Raw genomic sequence first — 26477 nt, forward strand, 5'->3', positions numbered from 1 at the left:
TTCCCTAAGAAGCTCACTAGTAAGGACAAAGCGGCTTGGAACAGCTTTGTTGCAGTGGTTCGTGGCCTCCTGGGCAATCACAAGGTCGAAAACTATGTGGAGCTGATTTAGATTCTGGTGAAGAACTACGGCACAATGGGCTGTAGGATGTCCCTCAAAGTCCATATCCTTGATGCTCATCTTGATCAATTCAAGGAGAACATGGGAGTGTATTTGGAGGAGCAAGGCAAGCGCTTCCACCAGGATATACTGGACTTTGAACGCCGCTACCAAAAACTACTCACTTCTAAATTTTGTAGTCATTTTTGTATGACTTAGTAGAAATACATGTAAATTTAGATTCAAATGTTGTTTTTTGCTGACGTTACGTGAACGAAAAGACACATTCTCCCGTTTTCTCATTGAAAATAGCTCAATTTCAAAATATCACTGTCCTGGTCACAAAAGCAAAATTTGTGGGGAATAATAGCCATGATATAGTTTTTAGGCATAAGCAATTACGAAATAACACATACTACCCAGGAACAGAAATTGTGTTACATAGTGTTATTCGTGTGGTTATGAATTATAACATTTCCAAACTTTAACTGTCTATTACTCGTAAAACAATTAATAGTTAATCATATTTTAAAATGTTATGTCTGGTTGCCTCTGATAATTTATTAATTAATTGACAGAATAGATAAATATATAGTAAGAGAATAGGAATTTAACTAATTCTCGTAAGCTAACAGACTTTGCAGGTAATTATAATCTTTATCTGAAATTATTTTACGTTTGTTGTAAAGAGTACATCATTCAGTCTCATGGACATGTTCTGATATTATTTCATAATGAGTACGTACTCCCTGGAACAATTTACCTGCAATCGCACAAAATGCTTCATCTCCAGAGCACACAGGGGACATTGAGTGGTTATCAGTCAGGTCTGGCCTCATGACTTTAAGTGGAGAAAAGTGCTGCATTTTTTTTTACAATTGCCAACAATGTTCTATCTGTCATCTCTGGATCACATGCACAACTTGAACATTTTCCACTTTTTATTTGGACAAGTGAATAAAAGCAAATATAGCTGTTACATTTTAGATGTATTTTCAATTATATTTTCATCAGGTTCCCAATAACAAATGCATCATTTCAAACCTGTCTTTTTATAAACAGAATCTTTCTTGGCAGAAATAATTGCTGTTGACAGTTGCTAAGATGACCAGTTTAAGCTGGGTTCTCTTTTTAGATGGGAAATGTCAATAACATGTCTGTTCTCAGAACATTAAATACAAGGTTGTCATTGCACGATGTTTTATTTTGGAAAAATCTGCAAACCTGACTGAAGTCACTTTTTAAATATACTTTTTGTATGACTGTTATGTGTGGATATAAAAGGAAAAACAAATTGGCTCGACGAAGGTCAAGTTTTTTTTTCACGCGTTGTATATTTTTGGTTGAAAGGTAAATCTCAGGATAAGTTTTTGGTATGCAGGCATCAAGTTAATATCAAAGGGTTTTTTTTGTTTTCAAATTGTTTTTGAAGTCACGGGGTCATGTTCTGAAAAGCCACGTGGAGCAATAATCTTGTGAGGAAGGGAATGCGTGGGTGGGCAGGAGAATAAAGTAAAAAGGCGGAACTGTCAATATGTGTTGCTCTTAACCCAGTCCGCATGGGAATGTTTTAACCCAAGTACACAAATAAAAAAAAGAGGAACTCTGTAATTTGTTGCTTAAGCCACTGCTGCTGGCGAAAAGCTCTCCACGAGAGTGAGTTATCGAGAACCCCGACACAGGCTATGCTGTCCTATTCTTCCACGGTGGCCAGACGTTTTGAAAGAGGCGTGAGTACCCATACTCTACCCCACCACACGCAACCTGCCGACTGACTGAGATGTACACAGAAGGCATCACGGTGGCGAGATGTCAATTACCTCACCTGGTGTACAGGAAAGCGTGGGTTCGAGCCTGACTCTGACGCCTGTATATTTGGAGTTTGCATGTTCTCCCTGTGGTCGTGTAGATTTTACTCTGGGTCCTCCGGTTTTTCCCTCCACATTTAGAAACATGCTATTTAGAGTATTTGGCTGCTATAAATTTGCACACAATCAGCCAGTTCGTTGAGCTATCATTTGTGGCCAGGTCGCGTCTGATAAAGAGCTATGTCGCTCAGTGGGCCTTACCTTAGTTATAGATACAGAGGTGGACAGAGGTGAAGGGGGTTTGCTTTAACTGCCGTGCTGGGAGATTGAACCGGTGAACTCTAAATTGCAATTCCAGTGTGCTAAGCATTATACCATGGCATTATCCACACAAATAAATCCACTTAAAATGTATTTCCAGATTGACACGGATTAATTTAAACTCGCACATTATTACAAGTATTTTAAACACATTTTGCATTATAGACAGAGTACACTGTTTTCATACAAACAACAGTATTGGCCAGAACATTGTTAAAAAATGCTTAAGCTTGCATTTATGTTGCTAAACATTAGCCATGTCCACTCATGTTATTGTGAATGGTGTTGACTGCTTAGAAATATGAGCATTTCCCAGCAAAGAATAAAATGGACAAACGGTCCCAGGGCACTTATATTTTGTATAAACAATATACTTTTCCATTTCTCCACTCAACAATTCAGCACTGTATTTATTTTAAAAGAAGTAAGTTATCCAGAGAATTGTGGGTCATTTGAATAATGACATTTAGAACAATATCTTCACTTTATTTTAACTAAATTTTTTACTTTTTTGCCCAATAAATGCATTTACATATTATATAGTTGTCAACAATGTCCACGATTTACTTCCCTCAAGTGAGCCACACACTGCATGTCACCATTTAGCACTCACAACTCTAATTATATGATTTGATCTCACCTTCGGTGGACATGAGCAAATGGGGAATGCCACCGAAATACAGAATTGTTTCTTTCAAGTACCACCTCTAGTGACACCTATTTATTTATAAAAACCACCACGATCATCATCATCAGCCATTCAATCCACTACTGGATGAAGTCCTCCCCAAGCTGTCACCATCTCTCACATGCTCACGATGCAACAATCCATTTAGCTCCGGCACACGAGCTGATCCCATCGCTTCATCTCTGCAGTGGCCATTCCCTTGGGTGTGTTAACTCCTTTGGTTGCCACTCCATTGTTTGTCTCAACCACCGGCCCATCATCTGTCAGAGCATTGCGACCCTCCCAAGTCCACTTAATTTTCTTAACAGTCAATATGATGTCTAAAACTTGCACTTAATTAACATTGGTCGTTATAATAACTGTCATCAGCAAATCTGAGATACCAAATATGAAAGCCAACTACAGATGGAGTCCAAAAACAAATGCAGTATTTCTTTCTTGTAAGATGGCAGAGAGTATTTGTCCCCTTTATCTCGTGCTCTTCAACATTAACCAAGCTTTGTTCTTGATAATATATACCTTTATTATATGGCCAAGTGTATCATCATCACAATCTTATCGATGTCACTCAAACACATTTAAAATGTGAGCACAGTGAAATCCTTAACAGAGCCATGACAGAGCACCCATGACTTTAAAGTATTTGTTTTTATTAACAAAATTTTAAATGTGTTGGACCACCCAGATGCACAACCTAGATACATTTATATAAGATAAAAGCTGTTTGTTTCTCAGATTGAATCTTGGAGCTGAGAGAGTAACCAATGAATTTCTTGATCTAAAGATTCATTCTTTCCCTCCCCTCTTACCAGTGCATTTGTTTTTCATCAATTTTTTTGTGTTCTATGGTCACAAAAACATAATGTGTTCCCAAGTGCTTTCTGAAACAACAATGATAACATTACAGAGAAAGTATGTGGGAATGGTTGAACTCATGAGCTGCAGTTGAAACATCTCCAGAGACCTGTTAAAGTATAAACACATGCAGTTTTAAAGTGTAATGAAATACACATTGGCAATGTATTAAATATCCAAAGTAAAGTATATCCTTTCGTGTGAGGCTGCATTGTTTTGAAGTTACAAAAACATGTCTGGGGTAGTTTAACTGGTTTTATCTGCTGCTGTGCAAGCACATTGTCTAGTTAGTAACACATTTAATGGATATCAAACTAACAATGGTGATTAAATAATGCATGCGTTCAGAAATTCAAAATGTTATCTCATAGGACTTCACTAAGGGTCCAAGACCAATTTTCTTGAAATTATGATAGATCTTGACAAGACTTATCCAGGGTTAAATTTACCAGTGTGTTTACATGCTAACCAACAAGCTAGTGAGACCATATTGATTTCCCACCTCAGGTTAGCAGGCACAGAGTTATTCATCAAATTACACAAAGAGTGGATGTCACAGTGCACACAGAGCCCTGCGTCGGATACCACACATTCCATTCAATACACACATCTGGACCATCACATGCAATTTACTACAGTGTGCGCTTTAAACATTCTGGTAAGAATGTATTATTACTACAAGATGATTATTAATTCCTTACCATCATTACGCCGTCTGCCATATCAAAGGTACTGATATACCGATACATGGACTGAGTTGAAACTGATGTACAGAATGTCTCACGATGATCAAAGACGAGCTTGTGAAAAGTGCAGCGAATGCTAAATGTAAATCCAGACCTTAAATTGAAAAAAAGTGTGGTGTGCACATAACGGAGTTGGGAATGCAGATTCTTGATAATTACGCTTCATGCCAGTTAATGTAATTATAATCATCCTTAAACTGTAATTTCCTTACCACAGCAAACACCATTTGTTCAAAGGGAGAAAGCACAGTCATTCGTTTCCATGGCTGAAATTGTCATTTGCAAAGACTTACTGTACAATGTAGAACAACATGAGAATGAAATCACGAGACATATGCTGAATCTATAAGTACACTGCAATTGCTAAACCTCCACATAAAACTCAATGCGTGGATCCAATTTGCCTGAGTTTTAATGCAAACACATTACCGTGAATTTCTTAAATGGTTCACGGAGGTCAAGCACTATTGTCAAGGATGAAAAATTGAAGCTTAATAATACGATTCTGCAAATGTGAAGCAACCCATGAGTCAAATGGTTCACAGGAGGAATGTAGTATGTAGTTACATAGCACTGCGGAGGGCTTCGAGGTTGTGGCCACACGGCTCTCCGATGCGTTTTCGGGTTCTCCCGCTTGCTGTTCAGCATGATGTCCAACGTTTTAGTTCCAAATGCAGCTCCGAGCACGTGCAGTGAAAATGTTCGTCATCGTCAGAACATCACCCGGTGCAATCCGAAAACACATCGGAGAGAGCCGTAGTCACGTAGGTGGGCAATGCGATTGATCAATGCGTTGATTTTTTTGTAGTTACATCATGATGTTATTATGGAAGTCTACTCTGACCACACGAGGAAGAAACAAATCTAGCTGAGAAATGTGTTTGAGTGACGCCACTTACAGTACTATGTTCTCTACGTCATGCTGCAACTGTACAATATCACCTAACATTGGCTTTTGGCCATAGCAATTAAAATAACAGAATCATAACAATCCCAAAAAAAATCGACGGAATTTAAATCGAGTGGGCTCTCAACTAGTCCAGGGCCAAAGCCACGGTTACTTTTCCCATTCGTATCCAAGAGTAAGGTCAGCAAAATAATAAGAGCTTACACGTGAGGCGAGTGTGGTGGCATAAGCCTGTAATCCAGCGCTATGAAGGCAAGGGTTGGTGGGTCACGCAGACTTGCGAAACTCCACAACCACCCTGGGATGCAAAGTGGCCAATACAGTGATTCCTCGGTTCACGAACGCTTCTGTTCATGAACAACTCGGTTCACGAACAGAACATTTCATAAAAATATGCTCCGGTTCACGAACTCCGCTTCGGTTCACGAACAGGAGCCGCGGCCATTTTAATGCTAATTCCAGGCTGTCACATGGTCGTGACTTCCTGTAGGAAGATCGTGGAGAGAAGAAGAGACGCAGAAATAAGTACTGTGAGTACTGTGAAGACACTTTCAGTGACTTTTTGGTGTGCTTTTTAGCACATACAGTACTGTGCTGTACTACTGTACTGTACAATACTGTACTTACTGTATTGTATAGTTCACCCATTTGAGTGCTTACTGAAGTCATCTCAAGCAATGTTAGTGTTCTCTCTTTATACATTACTATACTGTGCAGTACTGTGTATTGTAATTTGTTTCATATTTTTGTGCTTCAAAAAACAAAACAAAAAGGTCAGAACGGATTAACCCTATGGGAAAATGTGCCTCGGTTCACGACCAGTTCGGTTCGCGACCAGAGTCAGTTCACGAATTAAGTTCGTGAACCGAGGTATCACTGTATATTGCAGTCCAGCAATTGCGTTCATGACTCATCTGTGTGGACCTTTGTGGATTATCCCCTCTTATACAGCTTTCTGTGCATTTCAGCTTTTCCTCAAATGTTAAGCCCATGTAAAAATGAAATTGGCCGAACATCTAAATACAGGACTTTCTTGAAAAATAGTCATGCAGTGGTTATGATGACGAGTGGGTCCCATTTAATTCCTTGCAACAGAGCCCATGCCAACCACACTATGCCTGGCAATGCAGTCATGTGACGCACTGAGACTTTCCTAAATAGTAAATAATATAACAGATACATTCGCACGGTAAGGCTACATATGGTGTGAAAGAAGTTCAACATACATACATGCCAATGAAATGAATATCCTGTATATTCTATATAGTTTGTATGTACATAGAATTTATACTTTTTCAAGACAAGCTGTTTAAATTTACACCACCCAAAATAATACAGACAGAAATTCTTAACACGTCTGATTGCAACTAATAGCAAAATTTGTCAATCATTGTAAAAAATATGTAATTCCTATGTTTCCAAAGTTTAGACACGTGAATACAATCTCACAGTGATTGAACATAATTTCTAAAATATTTGACTTCGAACGACATTAACCACTATGTACACTACCTTCAGTGAGTGGAGTCAAAATTTGAAAAAATGTGTCTTGTGATGACATCATCACACACCACCCAAAGCAATCACAAGGCAAGATGGCTGTTCCAGCCCGAGACGTATAAATTCACTTCTCAAATCAAAAGTAATAAAGGTGCAGCCCTGCAATTGCTTCGTCATCCCACTGCTGGCAGAACGGCCTCCATTCGAGGGAGCTCTAGTGAGCCCTTCTAGAGGACTTTTATTCCATGCCTGCCAGACGTTCTGAAAGAGGCGAGAAGTACCCACAGTTGTCTCCATCACACGCAACCTAATAAATGTATACCCATTCATACTGCTGGGCAGACATATATTGGGGGGGGGGGGGTATTTCAGAAGGTTCCCCCATTGTTTCAATTTCCAAGCCAAGAAATCGGATCAATTTGGCACCTTTAGATTGTAAGTTTAAGGTGCTAACATTACGCCATTGACAGTATCCCTTTAACAGTAGCAGTGTTACAACATTTTATTTTTTTTAAAACCCTACCACTATTTTGCAGTCTTCTTTGAAAAAAAAGTCTTCTTTGAAAACACTTCCACTTGATATTAATAAACGCTTAAATATAATTTCCAAAATCACGTACGTTCATGTTAAATATGAGTGATGGTGTCTTGGGAATTGCACATCCAAATAATGTTTAAACACTAAATATCACTACGGTATAGCACGTTGAAGATAGCAAGTAAGAAATGACTAAATAAAAAACACACCTTTCTATAATTGCTAAACTGCTTATTATCACTCACACGCATTTGCAAATATAACTTAAGTCCTGCAAAATTTAGCCACACGCAGATCCATTTTGAACATTAAACTTTCTCAAAAGAAAAAAAATAAATGCAGAGAGTCCAGTTTGAATAAAACAGTGTGTCTGCAAATGACAAATCTAGACATTTCACACTTCAAGTGGCAACAGTTCAGGCTGTACAATCTAATATATAATGTAAAGATTTTATCAAAATGTAATCCCTATTGTAATGAATGAAAGGCCAATCCGTTCCGCCTGCACACATTCCATTTCATCCATTATGCTAAGCCACCAGCTGCAGACAGCCCACTGGCAGAAATCCGTCTCTTTTCAATATTGCTGTGCACTATAATACAATCTCATCAACGGAGATGACAGGAGGTCAGTGGCAATCTCTGGAAAAAGAGTGTCTCACAGAGACTGCTTTACCCACAAGACATTTCGCCGCACATGTGAAGTAACCCACCTGTGCAATGTACAGTCTTCAAGCAATGCGCAGAACTGTTGTTTTCTCGTAAATATGTGTTTTGTATTAGCTACACATTTATCTAGGATACTCGTGCCACCAATTTTGATCGTTGTCTTCTATGAGAAAGTTACAGATCTGTGTACCTTATTGTAAAAAAAATATATATAGGAATACAGATGTACGACCCTTTGTTATTCTACTGCTGGATGAAGGCCTCCACATGCATTGTCAGTCATGGGGATTGTTTGAACGTTCTTCAGGTTGGCTACGTACGGTGAAAAAGAAGATCAACGTACATACGTACCATGCGTATAGGTGAAAGAGTGGGAGGAAAGGGGCGCCGGATTAGTTCAGATATCACGTGCTAATTATGTTAGCCCCTGGCCGCGATTCGAACACGAACAGCCAGGTTTATAGCGCAGTATGCTAACCATGGCGCCACCACTCCCCCTGTCTTGTTACATAACAGGACAAAAATACTGAATCACTTGAAAATGTATTGCAGTGTTTCATGTAATGGTCCTTCTTCACAGCTTTTAAACTAATGGCAAAAGATAGTGGCAACATTTTACTTTGCGGTCCCTTAAAAATACTTTGGGATTTGAAAAGCACTTTGTGACCATACCATATAGGTTAAGATCAGCACCAGTTGTATTTTCATCTTGCGATTCTGCATTATTGCCAACACAGCTGTTCACATTTTATTTGTAGTTAAAATAACATATTTTTTACGGTTATGTATGACCCTCTGCCGTGTTTTTCACATGCACGCTTTAAAAAAGAACACTTTGAAGGAGTTGAACTCGGAGGTTGTGTGGGAGTGGACTTGTTATGACAATGGGACGTCTGTGGCAATGTGTGCACCATTTGCTAACGTGGCAAGCATCAAAGCACAGCGCCATGCATTACTCCACCAACAGAGACTCCAACCTCCCTCTCGGGACCTCCCGCAGCCAGTCGTTCACCCAAACCGGGTTCCTTGCATCCAGTACCCCCCACCTATCTTTTAATACCATTGCCAGGGCCCACATCCAAAAGTTGTGCGAGGCATAAGCAAACCAAGCACAATCTTAACGGCCCCAAGAAGCTCAAAGGGCCCCGGATTCATGAAAAAATTGAGGTGTATTATATGGCAGCTGAAAATAAATTTCGAATTAACATAAAATTATAATTAACATAACACCCCAATTAATCTCTGTCATCTCTATCTTGTCCGCATCTCTCTTCTTTTGTATATTTCCCCCTATCTTATTACATCCTTATCTGTTCATATCTCTTATGTGATCTCACTAGGATTTACAAATTGAAAGAGGGCCTTCCCCCAAAATAATGTCTGCTTAGGGGCCCTCAATGGACTCACACCACCACTGCCCACATCAATACAATGAGTGGCAACCCATGCGTCTACTATGTACTCATTTTTTATTACAAAAGGAACATGTAACAATTACATGTAAGCATTTCCAATGCTTTTAATTATTTCACTACTACCGGACATTTATTTTTTCAACTGCTGTTGTCCAAAGAGGCATGCATTACACTATTATGTACACATTTTAAAACGGTTATAAATAATTCCTATTTGAAACTGTTCAAGTTCCCAGTACTTTTCAGTTAATATGCAGTAAATTTGTACAGCTTTTTTCATTTACAGTTTGTCCATTGTATCGTCATGTGAACTTAGTAAAAGAGGCACATATAAAAGGAGAGCATGTTATATCATCATGTAAGATATTTCCCATATACAAGGAGCAACAATTATGAATTCTAAAAAAAAAATGTAGGCAGAAAAGTATATCATGTTGTGGTGGTAATCGGAAACAAAACACCATTTAATTGCAAAACGCCATAATCACAGTTGTGACGCTGAACACAAATACCTGTACACGTTGAACATCCTGATACGTCAAAACACTATCTGTGTCATGTTTCAATCGGCAATAAAAGTGCAATAAATATGTTGTGCAAAAAGTGTTCGACACGTAAAAGTCTCTTCTATTGTTGCTTGTTAGTTATGTATGTCTCTGAAAATAATCTCTGTCCAATAAAGTACTGTCTATTAAAACAGTGTTATTTATTTGGGCCAAAGTGCCTTTATAGCCAGTTCCAGTTCTGTTGGGTAAACCATTTTTTATCGATAAATCATCCCCCATAGTTTCATTTAAGTGAACAATCTGAAATGAGTTTTCGCTCATCTCCAAAATAGAATTGTCCTTCTTCGTTCCCGACTCCATGTACTCACTCTCCCTCTTCCGACCTTTCTTGTAGGTGTCCCGGGACCACGGGCCCTTTCCAGATTTGTGGGAGTACCAGCAGCAGATTCCCAAAATCAGCACAATGAGAAGAATTACTGAACTACCTCCTATGAGGCCAGCAAGTTTCAGAGCCGAGCCATGACCGTCATCCATCTCTTGCTCTTGGTTCATGCTATCGGTAAGATTGGGAAGTGCAGAATCTGCTGTTTTTGTTTCCAAACAGGTCGGAGTTTTGTCAAGATCAAAAATGTTTTTATTGACCAGAGGTTCCAAGCAGATTTTGTACAAAGTCATTGGATGTAAGTCCTTAAACAAGTGCAGTGTCCTATCACCACTGACGATGTTAATCATTGTGACAGTCCCAACATTTTTGTCGGATTTTTTCAAACTCAATTTATATGACTCCACTGGATATGGGTTGTCCCAGATGACAGCAATCGTGTCCTCACTCACTGATGACACTTTAAGGACAATGTCAGCTGTAGTGTCTTTCCATGTGGTCGGTCTGCTTGTGACTGAGCTAAAAATATTGCTTTTAGTTGTAGCAAATGGCAACGAGGTTCTGAGAATCAACAACGGACTTCCAACTGTGAACGTATTCACCCCTGCAGTGTGACTTGGAGCTACAGCAGCTGTGGTGGTGGCTGGGCAAAAAAAATGCTCGGGAGGCAGATCTGTGATATGTATTCCTTTATTGCTGCCTGGCCCTTTGCAGATAAGCCCCTGTGCATTCACAGTATTGATGCGTAGCCAGTCTTTTAGCCAGAGGACTTTACAATCACAGTACCACGGGTTGTTTCGCACACCGAGCAATCTCAGTCCTTGTAGTCCATTCAAAGCGCCATATGGCAAGGTTTGTAGTTGATTGTTTGAAAGATCAAGAAAACTGAGCCTCTTCAGGGATGAAAATATGTTGATTGGAATGTACATTATTCTGTTTTCCTGGAGAAAGAGTTTTTGCAGGTTCATTCTTGGCAAGTTAGCCACTGGAATTTTAAGCATATTCCGAGTGAAGGAGATTTCCGTCAAGTTCACAAGGTCGTTAAAGGTCTTTTCATGGATCCCTTCATTAGTCAGCAAGTTGCCATCCAGAAACAGGTGCTTCAGCTTGCTTAGGTTCAGCAGAGCCTTTGCAGATATCGTTTCTATCCTGTTATCATCTAACCGCAGTTCCTCCAGATTCTTTGGCAAGTTTTCAGGTACCATACCTAAATTATTACGGGAAAAAAAAAGCAGCCTAAGATTTGGCACTGCACTAAAACTCCCTTTCTCAATCCCCACTGTTGATATCGAGTTGTCATCTAAGTGCAGAACTTCCAGTTTGCGTAACTGAGTGAGGGGACCCTTGGAAATGGTCCACATGCCATTTTCCTGCAAGTGAAGTTCTCTCACATTTCTAGGAAGATTGATCGGAAACTCCTCCAGTCGGTTGCTGTAGAGATACACTGTCTCGACTTTGAGAAGGTTTCTCATTTCAGGAGGAATCCCAGCATTGTTAATTTGGTTGTTTTGGAGATAGAGTGTCGTGGCGTTCCTTGGCATTCCACTTGGAATAGACGTCAAGCCTCTGTCGTTGCAGTAGACGAAGTCTCCATTACAGCGGCATGCAGATGGGCAGGCGAGGGTCGGCACAGTCACGAGCAGCAAGAGGATGAGCTCGATTGGAGAGATGCATCCCATCATTATGTGTGGCTCTGTGGTTATCAGCAGCATCGAAGAAGGTTGGACTTGGCACCTCGATATCCTCAGAGATCTGAAACATAACGGTAAGAAAAATAAAACCTCACCCAATGTTTGTTTCATAAAGTAATTCAGAATCGTTCATTGAATGTAACTCTTCAGACATGCTTAAAACAAAAGTAAACATAAGGATGGGAGATATTTGTGATGTGATTTCGTTTTGTGTAAATAAACTGTGTTAGTCTGTGAAAATAAATCGTAATCATGTAATACATGACATTATTTTGGAATCATGTGGAATAACACAGAGGCATATTTCATATTAATATAAACAATGGATTAATTTTTTTATTACAAACTCATCAGCTATATTTTTAGTTAGGTACATTTTTCCGCTTAGTTTTATTTTCATTTCGTAAAATGTTTACATTGTATTGGGCAAATGTCTTCCTCCTACATTCCTCTTATTCACAAAACAACTTTGTAAAAACAAATTGAATTTGATTGATTTTTAAAATATTTATATGAGTATCATTCTCTACCAAAAAACAGCACAAAATTGCACAATCATGCTTTTATGGGGTTTTAATCAGAAAAAAATATATTTTGAATATTCCGTGGTATATATTTTTTACATTTTGTCTTTATATATTTCTTATATTTTTTATGAATGCATTGAGACTAATTCTTTGAGTATTATGCCATTTGTTTAGGAAATCCTCACTGACTTTCAAGACTTATTTTTTAGGAGTGTCTTGCTACAAGTGGATGTTTGGCCAATCCCATGAATGCGTGTTTGGCATGAAGCATTCTTTTGGGCAACATCCAAATACAATCCTGTGGTAGAGACAGACTGTAAGGCAATATGAAGATTAAAATATCATAGGGGAAAAGGTAAGAGAAAAAACCTGGCAACTAGATGGATCAGGGCCATCAGAGAATATGTTAAACAAGAACGGATTTAATACATAGCAAGGTCCTAACTGCTAACTCAAACCAAGCCTGCCTTCAGGAAATCCATCTACCAAACACGTAATCCAATGCTTTAGTTGTAAGATGCATTTGTCATCCACTGAATATATATTTTTGGAAATAATGACAGACTATTCAGATTATCATTTACACTCATTACAATAAAATGCATGTGGCATACACTGCTACTTGTGTCACACGGGCAACTCAAGATATTATTCAAGTGCAATTTACGTCCAGAGATATCTAATGCAATTTATACTGCATCGCAATTTTATTTAAGATTTGTTTATTTTATTAAGATTTGATTATTTTATGGTGATTAGATAGTATTGTGATACTGAACATGAATCCATGCTCTAATTTAAAATATAGATATGTGCTGTGTGTGTTTTGTTAAGTAATTAATATGACATAAGTTGAAAAATGTATGGAAAAATATCAACTGGTACTCAGAAATGTGGAAATGGTCTGGGCCTTTTAACAACAAGCAATGAGCGGTCAACACATTGTATTTTACTTAAGTACTGTAATACAATTATAAACAACTTGATTTATGAAGGCACATGCATACCAGGGCAAATTTAAACAAATATCCAGGAAACAAATTTCCACATTCTGTAATGTGTGATGAGTGGCGCCTGGATTGGCAGGAGTGGGGGTTTAGTATGGAGAGGGTTTCAAGGCAAGTAAAAAAAATATGCGAGCCATGTCATTTAAAAAATGAGGCTCCATTCAGGAAACAGAGCTTGTTTATCTTACTGCTTTTTTTTACCAGGTCATTGTGTCACTCTACTTGTGATTGTGTGTGTGTGTGTTAGTCCATTGTAATTGTAAAACACACTGAATAGAGTCCGATAAACCCATCACACAACTGACAAACAGCATTGCTTATATCCATCACTGATTAAGAGAGATGTCAAGATGGCTTGGGTTGATTTGTTGGAGTATTTCTCATTTACTGGTGTCTTGCTGAAACTAGATGGAAACATTATTATCCTAAATATGTATTAGTACGGTGGTATAAAATAATATTACTTGTGAAAAACACATCTGCTATTTTGTTGATCGTCAACCTATCTTCCTGATTTAACAACGAAAGCTTTCAATTCATCATTGTCCGAAATACATATGCAATGTCTCTTTAATAATTTTCAAATAAACAAAGTCCCCTAGCTCTGGGCATCCAGCATTACCAATGTGTGTACCATAGTCAGTCGATTGGCAAGTCACGTGTTGTGGGGTAAAGTGTGGGTAACTCCAACTTCTTCCCAGACATCTTGGCCAGAGTGGAAGAGTAGGTCAACATATCTTCTAGAGGGGGCTACCTCTAGAGTTCCCTCAAGTAGAGGCACTTCCGCTAGCAGTGGGCAGAGCTAAGCAATTGCAGGGCTGCAGCTTTACCTCTACCACTTTGTAAACAAAGTAATTAATTAAGCCACTCGTGAATGGAACGACAGGATTGACACCTGCACCGACGCTTCAGCAGCACAAACTCTGGCCCACAGCACAAGATGGAGCACTCTTGCTCGCTTAGCTACACAAAGCGCCGCAGCGTGAAAATTCCGCATGCGTGTGTTCGCGCGCGTGTGTCTGTACGTCGGTGTGTGGGGGGAGTTTAACTGCAACCAAAGCACAAAGATACCCCCCTACCTCCAACCCCAGCACATAGGTACATTTGCCTTGGCGTGTCCTCGCCTCCATACTAGAATACAGCACTCGCCTTCCAAGCTATTTCATTGTCGCGACATCGAGCGAGTTGCCAGTGCTATTCATTCATTACACATTTGCCATTTGGAGGAAGTTTTAGCCTTGACGAGTTGTGTAATTCCAGGTGAGTAGACAACACTGGGTTTTCCAAATCAAATAGAATACTTGGTTTTCACTCCCACTAGTATCGACAAAGGATATTACAAAGTCCTTTACTTACGAACTCCCGACATACGAAGTCCCGACATACGAAGTCCCGACATACGAAGTCCCGACATACGAAGTCCCGACATACGAAGTCCCGACATACGAAGTCCCGACATACGAAGTCCCGACTTACGAAGTCCCGACTTACGAAGTCCCGACTTACGAAGTCCCGACTTACGAAGTCCCGACTTACGAAGTCCCGACTTACGAACTCCCGACTTACGAACTCCCGACTTACGAAGTCCCGACTTACGAACTGCCGACTTACGAACTGCCGACTTACGAACGCCCGACTTACGAACGCCCGACTTACGAGCTCCCGACTTACGAACTCCCGACTTACGAAGTCCCGACTTACGAACTGCCGACTTACGAACGCCCGACTTACGAATCAGCTTCCGTGATATTAAAAAACCACATTGCTTACTCGTAATTGCAATCTGAACTGCGGAACTATTTTGTTCAGAGGAGCGATCTTCTGCGAGATGTACAATGAGTCGGCCTCACGCTGGGAGTGTTTGCGTGTGAAAGTGTGAGTGGGGGAGCAGTAGTGTAGCGGTCAGCGCCCAATTAAACCTGGCTACCCGAGTTCGATTCCCGCTCACGGCACAACACCAGAAACAATTATCTGGGCCTCCCCTAGGTCGACGCGGCCTCAAATGAGTACCTGGTGCAATGTGTAAACATCACCCACCAGGGAGACAAAGGGGCCGGGCGTGGTGTTGGCCACCCACCCCCACGTGTGCCGTGCCAGCCTTCATAAGTGCTACTCACTATAACAGCACTTACTCCTTCAATCTGTTAAGCCTATACAGGGGTCTTTGTGTGCGTGTGTATGGGGGGAGCTGTAGTACAACAGCACGCTGTCTAACGAAACTGGCGACCAAAGTTCAATTCACGATCAACACCAGTGACAATTTTCTGAGTGGGACCTGGGCGGCCTCCCCTACGTCGACTCAGCCTCAAATGAGTACCTGGTGCGGTGTGTGAACAGCGCCATTGGGGTCACAAAGGCGACCGGGCGTAGCGTTGGCCACCCACCACCTCGTGTGCCGTGCCGGGCTTCATAGACGCTGCTCACTAACAGCACTTGCCCCAACAGTCTGCTAAGGTTACACGGGGGATGGTTTTCGTTGGGGTGTGTGTCTGTGTCTTTGTTTTTATCTGTACATGCGCGCGTGCCCCGTGTGTGCGCACAATTGTAGTGACTCATTGCCATCCTTCCGACAAACAAGCTAGCATCAGGACTCAAGGTAAATTAAAATCAAAGTGTTTTTCTTTTGATGTTACTTTATTTTAGGTTGTATCTACTGTACAATATATTTATTACAGTGTGAGATGCAAATGTACAATATTTCTTATTATGAGTTTAACAATGTTACCCTTTTGGTTGAACCATTACACATTTCATAACACTTAACGCATGGGCATTTAAATACAGTGCATTATTGTTCCGACTTACGAACGGATCTCAGTAACTAATCGGGTTCGTAACTCGATGACTGCCCGTATAACCAGTTTTATAATTTAAATGGTATGAATGTGCGGCCAGATGCTGATCTGCTTAATCTTAATAGCAATATGTTCATGGATAGAGATTTCAAATTGCTGCAATATCAGTAAACTAACAAATGCAAGCATGCGTCTTAGTTAAATTGCTTACACGTATTGCATGCATGCACACAATAATTATGAAATAAGTTAATTCGAAAATAACGAACGCACAACTAATATCTCATGAGCAATGTGTGCGGAGTACATGGTCTGTGAATTTCTATTCTAGATTGATCAAGATTAGCCAAATGTGATCAGGGATTTCAAGGAATCGGACCAAAAGGTAATCATTTACAATGAAGCCAAGTTTAATGTTTCAGCCAATCATACGCTGGAGCAATGGGTATACCAGCAATGTAAATGAACCATAGCTAGTTTATAAGCCATGCATTACCAAATCTTACTTTGTATGAATGGTTTCAGAGGCGCAATAATAAAGATGGAGTAGCAGTCATACAGCACGTCCACCAAAGAGATGGAGTGATGAAATCAGCTCATGTGCAGGTGCTATGTGGATACATTGTAGGATTGCGAGATATGACAACTGCTTTGGGAGGTTTTCAACTAGCAGTGGATTCACCATCGCTGAAGATGCTGTACGGTTTCCAGAAAAAAAATGTGTTCAATGTTAGGAGTTTGCGTGGGGTTATTCAATATGCATATTCCATTAAACAGTTGATATGTTTTCATTGGACAATGAAGCATCCACAGTCAGGGATGTAGCAGAAGTAATAAAAAAAGAAATAATCGCTGTGGTGGTTCATTCTGTCAGGGTGTTTAATGGATAGTTCACAGGTCCATTGAAACATAAGAACAAAACAAATTCTTCCTTAGAAATGTGCAATAGTAATACATTTATATAAGTACATTTCTTGCTATTTTCATGTTTTGTACTGAAATCTTGAGCCTTGTGTAATAGTTGCAAGCGTACGCCCACACATTTCACACACAAGAGAAATGTTCGAGGCTCCCCGTGTTTTGTCTGCTACCCGTAACCAGAAACGTGGTCAGATTATTGACAACGTGTGATGAACACTCTCTCAAAGGTGCTTTGCAAGCTGCAGTTGCAGATCATTTTGACAGACCACACTTTCACGATTCTGTAAAAGGTCGCTTGTCTAAAAGTCACTACATTTCTCACACATCAGAGAGCTGTATTAATGCTTGCGGTGTCCTTTTTGCTGTTACTCACACGATGTGTTCCAGATAATTCTGCATTTTGGAGGCCTGTTCCAGCCCCACCATTGGCAGGCCACGTGGTATTTACGGCTTGTCCTTCGCCTTTCGGGGGGGGGGGGGGTGTCTGTGTTTCTCGTTTGGGCCATTGGTGTGTAAAGAGGGCGCCTTCTTCTATGGTTAAGAAATTCTATCATGGGAAAAGCAGCTTGATGGCAGCTTCCATCACTCAAGCACTGCGAGTTGGGAGTCATGCATTATCGCCGAGAGAGCATTAGTTTTGAAGAATCGAAATCATTTCCTAAGTATTAGTTGCCTTATAATAATTATTTATTAATCCGATCATAATGGACAACAAAAAGCGCTATGCACATACACAAATCAACCATGCTTTCACTTCTGAAATAAAAGGCACCGAGTTAAAGGACAACTCGTTCCTAATTACTAGAAGTGCCTGGGTGGATGCCAACTAAGGGAATCGAAGCCTAAACTCATGGAGGGATTTATAACTCCGAGCGCAATGGGTCAATCACACCCACGAATAATGTTTTCTCCAGACTACCCTGGCGTAAAGTCTGTGAGTGTTGCATATCTGTGCACATATGCAGTGGTTGTGAGACGCACACAAGGGTTTATATAAATAATTATATTGCTGATAAGCAGAGAAAGTATTTTCTAAAGGATCTGTGATTTTGAGTAAATTCAGGTAATCAGCATCTATCATATAATTGCGCCAATCAAAAAATATATACAATACTTTCCGTAACCCAAATGCACGTAAACACTCATTGACGATAAAACAATTATCCAAAACGATACCCCATGTTGCAAACCAGTTTTTGTCATTCACACAACACACAGCTTGACTGGGGAAAAATGCCCAACTCATTCAAAATGCACTTTTTTTCTTACTTGTCAGCATCTTATTCTAACATCAAGAAAATCAGCTGTTGTTATTCTAACAAGTTATTCTAACAACAGCTCCGCACGGAATGTGCCAGAAACAAGTGGTTTCCATGAGCTTCTGCCTCGGAGCTTCTTGACGAGCGGTAGCCACAGAGCCAGCTCTCAGGCTGCAACATTTCAAAGCGCGCAGCCCAAAATGTGCCTGCCATGCGGAGTGCACGCGGCTGACAATACGACCGGTGGTGACAAGGAGCAGGCTCTTTTCCGCGGCGCAACGACATCAAGTAAGATTAGCAAGTCAGCATCTTGCCCGGTTGTCAGCTCGAGGAAACGTTGACATTGAGCAACTCGTGGGTGACAAAACACCCAGCCAGACTCACTCAACATGGTGAGCACGTTCTGGCTATGCGCATGATGTCACGGCGGCTTGCCAAAACGGTTAGAACTTGCTCGACACTGAAATAGCCAGATTCCATGGTAACCACACCGCCCACTGTGTATGCAAGCGAGAGCGATCTTGGCCCCACGTTTGTGCTTGCCGGCGAGTTACTCAACATGAACGAAACCATTTCCACGGAGGCACAACTTCAGGCAGGGTCGACCGTCCGTCCGCATGCTCGGCGTGCCGGGTGCCGTGTCGAGTGCGGAGTGCTTTAAGATTTAAACCGGAGCACGAACTTGCAATCGGACCGATATAAACGGCTCCACAGCTGATGCCATGCTTGTGTTTAAGCTGAGGAACGTGAGATATGGGAGGCTGGGGATGCATTATTCTGGGAAAGAGGACTCCTGATGGTGATTGGTGTGTATAAAGTGTAAGTTTGAAATTGTGTCTATTTTATCTTAAGTAACCAATATATAAATAAAAATAATTTACAGGCCTTTGTCAATCCACTGCTGGATGAAGGCCTCCCCACACTATTTTTGGTCACGGGGATTGTTTGACCGTACTTAATCGTGTTGTTCAGTATCAGTTGATCAATGGGGGCGAGGGTACGACCAGTTCAAATATCGCTCGCCACTCATGTTAGCCGTGGCCGGGAATCCAACTCAACTGGCAAACTTCATAACGTATGATACCAACCACTATGCCACCACTCCCCCAAGTGTGTGTGTGATACGAATGACTTTAATTTGGCATACATAAAAAATGCTATACTGCAGATGATTTTGAATGTGATTAAATTCACAGATTTATATTTACACAGAACATAAAAAGTGTTTTTGTCCTTGTTCAGGGTGGTTAACAGTTTATAACTGTGTTTCAATCGACATTAAAGGAACGCGTGCTTGACCTCTGCCATTTGCCGATGTTTGTGTGTGTGTGGACGCGGCATTTATTACCAACGCCTTCTACCCAACTATAATTGGGACCCAGAAAAAGATTTATAAATGTCTTTCCTGGGCTTCATATTGCCACAGAAATCTGAGCAATAGGTCATTTAGATCTCATTTTATAAATGTTTCTTTGAAACTTTAATGTTCAATTTCCTTTCAAAAGGTATGGAAATGCCAGCAGCCTAAAGGTTACATGGTGGCATACATGGCCATTGCAGTTTCATTGGATTTTATTGGCTTACTATTTCAGCCAGCCAGTTCATCATGAAAGTGGCACCGAGGTAATCATTAATGGGAGAAACATTTATTTTCATTTGGAATATTGACGTAGCGTGTGTTACACTGCTAGCCCTTAATGGGCAAAAAGGTCATTTCAACTTTTATATAACATCACTGTACGTACGATATGGTTCTTAGCCTTTCATTCCATGTGTTTTGTTATGTAAAATGGCACACACTGCTATTTCTGGCTAAAAAAAATATCAAAGGAAAAATTATTAATTACAAAAATACCAATTCAGATATAAAGACATGCACGAAAAAGAGATAATTGTAAAATCTAGGACACAACATTGCGAAACAACACAAACGTGGCATGTACTATTCAATTATTTATTACAAACAGAAAATGCATGAAGGTGAATTTCTTTTACACTTTCAAAGGGTAGAATCTGAATTTCCAGGACATTGCATGCGTTCCTTCGATAAACTAGAGGACACAGAAATGTTTTTCTCATGTCAGCGTTTCAAGAAAGTGCCAAGTGGAACCCCCCCCCCCCCCTGCACTTTCCAAAATGCTGCCTGCCATCAGCTTTACATTATTAAAATATCAATACGCATCTCGCAATGTGTTGGCGAAAAAGGCAATTTCATGTTTAATAAAAAATAAACTTTTGCATTTCCACATCTATATCTGCCACAGGTCCACTTCACGTGGCATTCGTGCCTAAGTGGAGAACACGGGTGCACACACCGGATTAGTTTGCATGCCGAGTTTCAGGAACATTTTTTTAAACGGAGATGCCATTTTTTTCTTTCATTCATTCGCTCCACCACACTAAGCCAAAATTATAGTTTTTAAATGACAGTCTATTTTAAGAAATAACATGTTTGCCCTTATACATTTGAAATGGATACAATAGTAACATTTCAAAAAGTAAAATATTGTTTAATGAAATTAAGCTAAATTATTTCTGCTATTTTATAACATATTTATTTTCTTAGTGATACATTTTGAAACAATGAAATACCCATGGCTTTTCAGCAAATACTGCATAGTTGGGCCCAAACATTTTCATAACAACCCTCATGCCTGTTGACCAACCATGCTTATAATGTGAACATCACCATCATCATCAGCCACGATCAATTCACTGCTGGACGAAAGCCTGCCCAAGCACAGGTCTGCGATGTGAGAATAGTGTCTTAAAATAATTAAAGACACATTTGAAGACTAACAATATATATATAATATCAATGACATTGCACATGAGATGTTTCCATTTTTTAAAAGAATTTTGTACGTACATGTGCTAAAGTGGGGCATTTTATCTCTACCATTCTAATGGCGTATTAGAGATTTTCCAAAAGTTGTAGAAATAATGTCGTAAATGTAGATGCACACTATTTTGAGCAATTTGTTAAGTGTTTTATATACAAATTTGCTTTAAAACATGGTCCTTTACAAATTACCAGTGCCTTTATACGATTTTTGTAAGTTGTCATTTTCAAACCTTTCAGCATCTTCTAATTGGCATGAATATGTACATTTATATGTTTGCTTTTTTAGAAACCGATTTTTTTACAGATAACATACAAGCATTGGAGAACGTAAAATATGTTTAGCCCTCTTCCCGATGACGAACGCTTGTGTTGCGATCGAAACGTCGTAGTTTTTTTCGTTATTTTCTTTGAACCCATCTACGTGACTTTACCAAAAGACCCAAAGAATATGTTTTAGATGTTAACCAACCTTCAATTAAATACTTTGATATTTGTGTCTGTCTTAATTGTTAGTACTCATTGTGTCCAAGAATACCTGCAAAATATTGAATGCACTACACTACTGTTTCTGAGTATACATACCTGAATGGTGCCTGCCACTTCATAACTTTGGAGGGAGAGCCTTTGGCGTGATTTTGTGTTGGTTTAAAGCAGACTCCAATGCTATGCATTTTAATAATTCCGCGTAATTACAGAACATTTCAAAATACAGTTCCCATAAGTCTTGTATGAAGAAAGTGTTGTGTTAGTACGTGGGGCACAATTACACAAATAATGTGTCCGCCGCTTTTTAACGAGACATGGTGCTGTTTTTTTAAGTAATGTGACATTATTTTTGGCATATTATTTTAATTAAATTAAGTAGTTGTACTTATTGTAAAATTTCTTAATTTATTCAATATTAAGCTTTACCAAAGTGTATAAATGGAAGTTTATATTCGGTTTCGCACATTTGAAGTTGCAGCATCTGATTCGCACCTACTTTTGAAGCAAACGTGTTTACATTTTAAACACAAGTAGCACATAATTGTGCACACATTTAAAAAGCTCACCTCTAAAACATATACATAGGACGCGACAAATAAAGTTTTGATGAATAGAGCTTAAACGTCGTATTGGGCTGATTTGAAATCGGATATGAAGCCAAACCTTTATGCACCGATGAAATCATGTGTTACTGGAGGTAAATTCATAACATATCCCCTTCGCTTGTTCAAACAATGGGCAATGGTCATCTCTCATTTTACTCATTTCACAGACTTGTGAAAGACTGTGAAATGCATCAACCGTAACAGAAACGTTGGCTCACACTTGTCTTATTTCACCATTATACGTTGTTACGGTAGAGACACGAGTGTATTGCCTATTATATAGCAAGACCGACGGGAATGGGACATCACAAAATACACACAGATTCACATTTACGATATGATACTGCCTAAGGCTCTCACAAAGATCTAATAGTCCGCGCTATCAATACGCAGTGCAACACCACTTCTCTCACCCTTTCTAGATCTGTTTTAGAAGTTTGGCAGAGATATCATGCCCAGATTTTCACACTCTTTTGTAGTCCCGGTCTGGAAAACACTAAAGCTCACGCACCAAAAAAAACCACAGAGATCTAATGCTCGGGTACGCTAAACTAAAACGAAACTAGTTTATTTTACAAGGTAGGGCCCACTGAGCTATATAGCTATTTTTCAAAAGCGACCTGGCGACAAATGATGGGTCAACGAAGTGGCTTATCGCGTGGAAATTCATAGCAGCCAAATACTGGAAACGCATGTTTATAAAGGTGGAGGGGAAAAAAAGAGAGCCCAGAGAAATATCCACGCGACCACGGGGAGAACATGAAAACTCCAAATATACAGGCGTCAAGGTCAGGATGGAACCCACGACCTCCTGTATACCAGGACGAGGGAGTTAACATCTCACCACATTATTTAAAACATTAGTCCGCACGTGGACGGTCACATAAAGCCATGCTTAAGATACCTAACGCGCAGTTTTGCAGCAACAGCAGCAATTCCAAAAGACAAAACAAAAATAACAACACGTTGAAAATTTCGAATCCATCACAGGCAACAAAAACAACAACAACAAATCCGAAGTGTAACGCAACATGCACAGAAATGAACACGGGTAAAGCGACGAAACGCGCGCAAGACCCCCGCTCACCGTCAGACGTGCGTGGCTTTCGAGAGAAACCGAGGGAGGGCATTCGTGGGTCCCAGGCAGCAGCGTTCACGACGCTCACCGCAGACGCTCACCACCCCGCTCTGCAGACCTCATCGCGCTCGAACCGCGCTCACTTGAGTGGCCGGCCAACTTTTCTCGACATTCGTTTCGCGCGATTTAACAAACAACAAAAAAAGCGCACACACAAGCCACCCTATTCCGTCGTGGTGCTTTGTTTACCCCGTGTCGTTGTCGGCCCGCCGTCAAAAGAACGCAACTTTTTTGTTTTAGTTGCCTACGCGCCTCTCGGTCCAACAACTCTCCCTACCTCTGCCACTGATGTGTCTCCTCTCGGTCCAACAACTCTCCTACCTCTGCCACTGATGTGACTCCTCTCGGTCCAACAACTCTCCTACCTCTGCCACTGATGTGACTCCTCTCGGTCCAACAACTCTCCTACCTCTGCCACTGATGTGACTCCTCTCGGTCCAACAACTCTCCTACCTCTTCCACTGATGTGACTCCTCTCGGTCCAACAACTCTCCTACCTCTGCCACTGATGTGACTCCTCTCGGTCCAACAACTCTCCTACCTCTGCCGCTGATGTGATCTCCTCTCGGTCCAACAACTCTCCTACCTCTGCCACTGATGTGTCTCCTCTCGGTCCAACAACTCTCCTACCTCTGCATCTGACGTGTCTCTCCTCTCGCTGTCTCTTGTTGCTGCTGCTGCTGTTGCTGCTGCTGCCTGACAGACGGACGGACAAAGTCAGTTGCGCGCGACTTCGCGGGTCGCAAGCCCCTCTGTCTCTTTCTGACAGGGCATGGAGCTAATACCCAGGGCGGCTGCATTTTTTAGCGCTGGGTAAGGGGGGAGGAGAGGGTTTTTTTTCTCTTCCCCCAGTTGCGAGAGGATGGGGCGGCTGGCGTGCAAGGGGGGCGTGGAGTGGCTCTGCTTAAGCTGCTCGAATTGGCTTTACCCTCCTTTTTTCATCAACATGGACCCTTCCACATGGAGCGCTGTCAAAATACATCAAAGCTGTGGGCCCCCCCCCCTTTGCCTCGCTGCATATGTTGTTGGGGCAGGCCATATTTTGTCTGCGTTATTTGAAAATCCAATGAGTATGTTTTGTTCGATTGCAAAGTTTCTTGACATAACGTGCTGCAACTGCATGCGTGTGTGTGTCTGTATGTATGTATATGTTTGTGGTGTAAAGAGCAAAGGATTTCTTAATCGAACAAGAGATAAATTGGTTTAAAAGAAACTATAATTTGATCAATGTGTTGTAACTTACATATTATTTTAAATGATTAAACACACTCCTGTTGATTAAAAATGCGTCTCCTATAAAGTATGCTGTTACAAATAATCTGGCGGCTATATTTAAAATAAAATCATCGGTATCTGTGTTAGAAAAACAACATCTTCCGTTTGGGTTATTTTTAATTTTACTCTCTCTCTCTCTCTGTAAACATCTGGCACGTTTTTAATTGAAACGGCTATTTAAAGCCGTCGATAAATATAGCCCCAAACTTGCAATATCCACAACACAGAAGAAAAAAAATAGCCTGACCACCGGAGCAGCGCGTTGTTTATTCCCAGGTGGTGACCACACTTAGGTAACAAGCAGCCGATACAATTGTACGGCACTTTACGTTGCCAATCTCATTGACATTCAGTCCAATGTGACCCACACTTGGGCACGATTCATGCAGATTTCAGCACCCTGGGCTTTCACGGAGAGCTTCAAACGCCGAAGCAACTGTTTGACATTCAGCGGGACATACTGTAAGCTTGAGGTGCCAACTTAACTAATCGGCCACATGCATCATCACAAAGAGACAAAGTCAAACATGCCGACGCTACTAACCCCTGCTTAACAAAGACATATGATGCACGGCAAGCAGCAGCTTCATTTCCAATGGTGTCTAATTTGCTTTACTTAACCTTTGCGCTGCAAATAGCTCGAGTACGCTTATGTAGATCTCTTTCGCTACGAAGGTAAAGAATTCAAGCTAAACCTCATGGAGAGTACACCCTCCAAAGCGGACTTTTTCATGGGAACAGAGTGTGCAATAACTGCACCGTCAAGAATGCATTCACCGGGTCTAAATGTAAGTGTTTTAACGACTAATTATATTGCACGGTAATACAATTATAGTTAAACAATTTTAACATTTCGTGTAACAATGTCTCCAGATGCTGCTCCAATATATAATCTTGTTAAGTTGTTCATTTTTATTCAACAGGTATGCAAATTGCAGTTAGTGAAAGCCTAACAAGCAGGTATACGTGCATTCAATTAACTCTGGGCTATTTGGGAACTACAAAATTGTATCCCCGGTGCATTAAGAATATATAATTGCCAAAATAAACAAGCATAATTAGTTTCAACCCGTTATTATATAGGGTGCAAGCAAAAATTACCTCATTTTGTTTCAACCGTTTGGTATATCTACAATTTAGATATTGTTTTAATTAATTATGCATTTAAAGAGTAGTGTTAAACATCATAGGCACAAAAGCTTCATAGGCATCATCACGATCCACGGGCAGATAGCCCGTATGTGTCCACTGCACATGTCGTTATTTCCAATGTTCTCTGTCTTGTGCCAACATACTCAAGTAGTGCCACATTTTTCTACCACCAATCTCTTATGTCGTTGTCAAGCCATTCTCTGATAGGTCTTCTTCTCTTTCCGGTTCCTTTCATTTTCTAAGCAACACATTGTTATTTTCCTATTGTTGTCCATCCGACATGTGTGTCCAAATAGTGTCAGTGTCCTTCTCATCACTGCCTGCATCATCAGGTTGTCTTCT

At 40.5% G+C, this 26477-nt stretch overlaps 1 protein-coding gene across 5 annotated transcripts in view; it reads right to left on the reverse strand.

Moving 5' to 3' along the window:
- Positions 1 to 9583: 9583 nt before the first annotated feature.
- The window catches only part of LOC133347109 (leucine-rich repeat transmembrane protein FLRT3-like), a 39173-nt gene continuing 22279 nt past the window's right edge, over positions 9584 to 26477 (reverse strand). Inside the window, exons 1-3 of one of the 5 annotated variants that reach the window (XM_061559070.1) lie at positions 24295 to 24467; positions 23658 to 24249; positions 9584 to 12186 (exon numbers count right to left, since the gene is read on the reverse strand). In XM_061559070.1, coding sequence (XP_061415054.1) covers positions 10191 to 12146 — 1956 coding nt within the window. In that variant the 5' untranslated portion in view covers positions 12147 to 12186; positions 23658 to 24249; positions 24295 to 24467 and the 3' untranslated portion in view covers positions 9584 to 10190. Of the gene's footprint in view, positions 12187 to 17748; positions 17817 to 22983; positions 23110 to 23657; positions 24468 to 26477 lie in introns of those variants that run through there. The other 4 variants (XM_061559071.1, XM_061559073.1, XM_061559069.1 and 1 more) reach the window with 4 other exon arrangements.

The sequence above is a fragment of the Lethenteron reissneri genome, chromosome 25, assembly GCF_015708825.2.
Source record: "Lethenteron reissneri isolate LAM-NWPU_2019-01 chromosome 25, ASM1570882v1, whole genome shotgun sequence".
In the NCBI taxonomy this organism is placed as follows: Eukaryota; Metazoa; Chordata; class Hyperoartia; order Petromyzontiformes; family Petromyzontidae; genus Lethenteron; species Lethenteron reissneri.